We start from the raw sequence: 5798 nt of genomic DNA, 5'->3' as shown, positions 1-5798 counted from the left end.
CCGCTCGTCCAAATGTTGCCGGATCTCAAGACCGTCAAGCGCACGGTCCTCTAGAAGTATCCACACCGACACACTAGATGGAGGTGACCAAAAACCAAGGTGTGCTAGCACCTATGTGGTTCGGCCAAGGAAGGAGGAGAGGGAGAGTGCAAGAAGAACTCTAGGAGGAAGAAGAAGGAATGGATGATAGAATAATTTCAAAATGAAAATTATTCTACACATTCAAGTGGCCGGCCACCTTCACATGTGTAACTCCCATTTCCACATTAAGTGCAATTAATGTGGAGCCATTAAAGAGTTGTAACCCCCATGAGGTGGCACTCTAGGATGATGTGAATCAACACTATTGGTCCACATCTTGCCACCTCACTAAATGACATGGCAACAAGTGTAACTCCTCATTTAATGTGGGCCGGCCACATTAAATGCTATGGAGGCTTGTAACTCCATGAGGTGGCACACATTGATGATGTGGAGCAATCCTATTGGTCCACATCTTGCCAACTCACTAGTGATGTGGCAAAAAGTCAAGTCAAACATGACTTTTTCTCTTCCTCTCAAATCAAGTCAAACTTGATCAAATCTCTCTCATGGTTGATCTAATCCAACCATATGATTCAAGCCAACTTAATATAATGAATCTAATTCATTAAATTAAGTTGATTTAATAAGTCATAATCTAAATTAGACTCATTGAATACATGAATCAACTTGAGTCCAACTCAATTAGCCCAATTTGGATTACTCTTAATCCAATATGATTCATCAAATGAATCTAATCCTCTTAGTTCATCATATAAACCAAATCTCCATCTAATTGTCCTTAGTGTGTGACCCTATAGGTTCTTGTAACGTTGGCAATGCCCTAAACCCATTTAGGAGCATAAGTAATGAGCGGTATCTAGCAACACATCATTACTACCCAAGTTACAAGAATGTCGAGATCCGACATCACCTTGTGACTACCAATTGTGACTCCTCACAAAATATGTGACATTGTCCTTCTATCCTAGACATCTAGATTGATCAATATGAGGCATAGACCGTGTCATCCTCTAATCAATCTAAATCTTGAACTCCAAGTAAACTCACTCGATCAAATGAGCTCAACATCTAATGTTGACTCATTTGGGCATGGTCATGCACTTCGTGGTCTAACTCTATCAAGAATATTGATGTCGCTCCCGTCATATGGGAGGGATAGATCTCATCTACATCACTCACATCCCTCTGCATAATTTGTTACATACCCAGTAATCGCCTTTATAGTCCACCCTGTTACGGGTGACGTTTGACGAAACCAAAGTACATAACTCCTTATGTAGGGATCTATGGTGACTTCAGGTCTAAGGACTAATAGTCATACCAATAGCCACATGAGAAAGTATATGACACTCATATAACGATCTATGATACTTTCTCATGGCGGGTCATTCAGTATACATTCTCCAATGTATACCCATGTGTCAGCTTGATATCTCTATATCCATGACTTGTGAGATCAAGTCATCGAACTGACCTACATGCTAGTCTTATTGCATTAACATTGTCCCTGAATGTTAATACTCGACTAGGAATGATTTAGAGTAGTGTTCCCTATATCATCTCACTAGCGATTCAACTAATCGATTGATATAGGTATGAACCTTCTACTCAAGGACGCTATTATACTTAGTCTATTTGGCACTAATACAAATAAGTATAATAACCAAACAAATGCCTTTATTAATATACAAGAATATGATATACATGAGTCCATACAATCATCAAATGATTGACTCTAGGGCTCTAACTAACAGTTGCTACTGCTTCTAAACTTGTCTATTCATATGCAAAATCCTCCTCTTAAAAGTCCAAAAAAACATGCTCCTGCTTTTCTTCCATATCCTTATTTCAAGCACTTTTAGATATTGCTTTAACTATCTTCTACTTTTATCACACCTATTTGTCTCCAATAGACCAAACAACTAAAATATTTTGTTCTTATTTTCTACTTCTTGCAAAGAGTTAATTTGTACTATCTATCTCCAGTGAAGATGTAAATAGACAAAAAGGTATTGCTTTCAATTTATAGTTCTAGTAGAGTTATGATGTTTTATCCTTCTTCGCTTCATGATCTTTAACTAACTTCCTTTAAGGAAAATGATACTTGAGAGGTTTGTTCCTCAAGTATCTCTTCATCAAAAATTCATTTCATTTATCCTATTTAGGAAGAGGAAGACCAAAAAAAAACTTGGTTAGCAACAATAAAATAAGATAAAATTTATTTAAATATAGATGATGATATAATAGGAGATAGAGCTCAATGGCGTAAAAGGATTCATACAGTCGACCCTACCTAATGGGAAAAGGTTTGATTGTTGTTATTGTTATATCCTATTTATGTCGATTTGATTGTATGATGATATGAGGCCACAGGGACTTTTGGCTATAAAAACTTTGTTTCATAATGGCTCGTGATGTAGTCTAGATTTTCTAGTTCTAGTCCATGTAACAAGTTGGCATGTAGATAATATTTATACTTTTAACTCAACCAACCAGGAGGATTAAGAGTATTAGAGTTAATAGGTTATTAGGAACAATGTTTGGTACCATATTAATAGTTTTAGAGTTAGGATTAATGATTATTTCATAATATACAATATTTCTTTTCCCAAACTTATCAGTTCAACTAATTCACTGATGCAACAAAAATTAATTCTGAGTGGTTGTATCAGATTTACCCATCTTTGTAGCCGTATCTTAAAAGTTGACAATGCACAAAGCAATTTTTTTAATGCTAATAAATGTAGCTGAAGTATGAATTATTTTCTCAGAAATGCATGATATTGAATCAAGATGATTGGCATTTGCAGGAACTTATAGAGGCACTAAATTCGGATGCTTTAAAGCTACTTGTGTTGAGAAAGGGACAGATTTGTCTATACGCTGGACAGCCTATAGGCTCTTTGTTAACTAAAGAAACTACAATGTGCTCTTGCTTTACATATTGAGAGGTCCATTAGAGATCAAAAATTTTTGAGGAAAAGACAAGCCAGCCGAATTATTAGGGGACTTGGGTCTCTTTCTTGAATAGGATTTCGATCATTTACTTAAGGATATCTAAGTTTTCCTCACATAGGCCAAGAATTCTGTATTGTAGAAGAACATCACAAAACCTCCTCTCCCTTCTGTTCGAGGCTTCACTTTAGTTTGGTCACGAATTCTTTTGATGTAAATTATGCGTAGAAGATCTAAATTTTCTATAAACAGGGAAATTTTAATTGCATAATATAATGCAATAATTTTGTATTCTAACTTCCGCAAACCTACGCATGATCTAATATATCAAGTAATGTGAAAATCCTCTTTTGTGGTCGCATTACCTACGCATGATGAAACGATGTCAGATTTCATGGTTGAAGACAGTCTCCATGAATTTTTTTGAAGTATGTTTAAGGTTCTTGTTAATTAATTAATTCTTTTTTTCATACACAAAGTGAATCTTTTCATTCTCTCAATAAGTATTTCTTAGCGATGGTTTAATTAATATAGATCAATTATCTTACTGAATTTGATATATCATCATTGACCAAATAATTTTAACAAAATTGCTAATAGTGCTAGTTTTGATCAAAATAGTTTAGGTTGTAAAAATTTTGATATTATGATAATATTGGGGCAATTTCAACAAGAGCTAGAATAATTTTGATTAACATCTGAGTATTTTTAACTAATGTCGTAGTAATTTTATTTGTTAGAGCAATTTTGACTATGATAATATATTATAATACAATGAAAAATATTTTTGAGATGAAAAATTAAGATGAGACGTTATTTTAATATTTTTTAATATAAAGATACTAAAATTAAAAGATGTTTTTTTTCCTAAAAATTATTATTGATTTATTAACTTGATTACAATTGATTGTTCTTTAATTACAAGATTTTAATAAATTACAAATTTAAGTAAAAAAATTTAAATGATTTGTTAAGAAAATTTGTATGATTAAAGTAAATTTTAAGTTTATATGGTATTTATATCATCATCCGTATTTAACAAAATATATTTTTTCTTCTTCTAAATTTATGAATTATAAATTTATAATGAAAAAGTTTTACTAGTTCAAAATACGAATTCAATTGCCAGACTTTTTCGAGGCAATAACGGCCCCCCTCGATCACTATATAAAGCGCTACCCGCCTGCCATTGTGGTTCAATCGACTCTTTAATCTTCTTCGTCGGTTGCTTCGAATCCTCTCTCTCCCTCGTTTAGGGTTTCCGTCTGCTTGAACGATCGCTTCCTCCGTTCGCCGATTGCCATGGACAAGAAGAAGATCACCTTGTTGAGCTCCGACGGCGAGGCGTTTGAGGTGGACGCTGCGGTGGCCATGGTGTCCAAGACCATCGAGCACATGGTCGAGTTCGACTGTGCAGAGGACACGATCCCCCTCCCCAACGTCACCTCCAGGATCCTTGTCAAGATCATTGAGTACTGCCAGAAGCACGTTCTCGATGATCCTGCCAAGTCGTCCGATGACAAGGAAAAACTCAAGTCTTGGGATGACAAATTCGTTAAAGTCGACCGGGACACCCTATTCGAACTTATGTTGGTGAGATTCGATATTTTTCTTATCCTTCAAATTTATTAGTTCCCTAATTATCTTTTTGTTCGGTTAAGAATTTTGTTGTTGGCTAACTTTTTTTCTCATTGTTTTTGTTTGATAATTCTGGAAAACAATTTAACTCTTTGGAGTTGGTTTACTGTCGTCAAAGGTTAAGGTTGTTCAATTTAGTGTGGGAAGTAGTGGAATTTTTGGATTATTGTGAAATTATGTATGATGGATTTAAGAAAGGGGGGTGATAGAGGAGAACAGGGAGCCATTGAAGGCTCAAGGCTCATTAATTTAAAAACAATTATTGGTGTTGTTTTACGAGAGTGGAAGTTGTTATCAACAGATGCATAAAATGGTTTTTATTATTAGTTCATCCAACGCTCTAATTGCAATTTTATTTCTTATGATTTCAAAAGATTTATTTTATATTGATAGCGTATTCTGATATATTCAGGCTGCAAATTACATGGACATTAAGGGGTTGCTGAATTTGTCATGCCAAAGTATAGCTGATATGATTATTGGAAAGACTCCTGAAGAAGTTCGTAAGATGTTCAATATCAAGAACGACTTCACCCCTGAAGAAGAGGAAAAAATTCGTAGGGAAAATCAATGGGCCTTCGAATAACTCTTGGGTGACACATCTGCTCTGTCTTTAAACTCTCTAATATTGCATTAGTTGGTGAAAAAGTTTAGTATTCAGTTTGATGAAATTTATTTATATTCGTGTAATAGTAAAATTATTGGAAGTTTATATTTCACTTTGATTTCCATTTTCCAATTAAGTCCCGATGCGAGATGAATTTTTTTTTTTTTTTTTTTGTGTGTAATTCTTACTTATCAAATATAAACTCATTAACATTAATCATTCCTAATTTAGTTTACTTCTATTTTCTATTTTAATATCATTTTAATGTCCTACAGCCTAAACATTAGACTTTTTGCCATTGGGTTGACCATATCTATATTATAACATTAAACGCTTTTTTAATTCCTTCGTTAGGCGGATTAGTAAGATTCTTTAAGATTCTTTCTCATTAGTAAGATTTGCTGGAAGAACCATTTCTCACGACGAATGCCATAAATAAAATAGAAACATGCTAATTATAAACATCCTAGTAGCTCTATCTTAATATATTTTAATTAAGAATCTTGACCTATTTAATAAGAGTTTCCGTTTTATTACCTTTGCGTTGCTAATT

The 5798-nt window shown here is 34.0% G+C and overlaps 1 protein-coding gene across 2 annotated transcripts; it reads left to right on the top strand.

Annotated features, from left to right (window-relative positions):
• The first annotated feature begins 378 nt into the window (after positions 1-378).
• On the top strand, positions 379-5224 carry LOC121983319 (SKP1-like protein 1B). 2 transcript variants are annotated; one of them, XM_042536257.1, is made up of 3 exons: positions 379-390; positions 4312-4593; positions 5051-5224. In XM_042536257.1, the coding sequence occupies exons 1-3, from the start codon at positions 379-381 to the stop codon at positions 5222-5224; spliced, it is 468 nt and encodes a 155-aa protein (XP_042392191.1). The 2 variants fall into 2 exon arrangements, with proteins under 2 accessions (XP_042392191.1, XP_042392192.1); XM_042536258.1 differs by lacking the exon at positions 379-390 and having other exon boundaries at positions 4303-4593.
• Positions 5225-5798: the final 574 nt, after the last annotated feature.

The sequence above is a fragment of the Zingiber officinale genome, chromosome 5A (genome assembly GCF_018446385.1).
Source record: "Zingiber officinale cultivar Zhangliang chromosome 5A, Zo_v1.1, whole genome shotgun sequence".
Lineage (NCBI taxonomy): Eukaryota > Viridiplantae > Streptophyta > Magnoliopsida > Zingiberales > Zingiberaceae > Zingiber > Zingiber officinale.
Note: the sequence above shows the minus strand (reverse complement) of the source record. Positions and strands in the feature narration are given on the sequence as shown.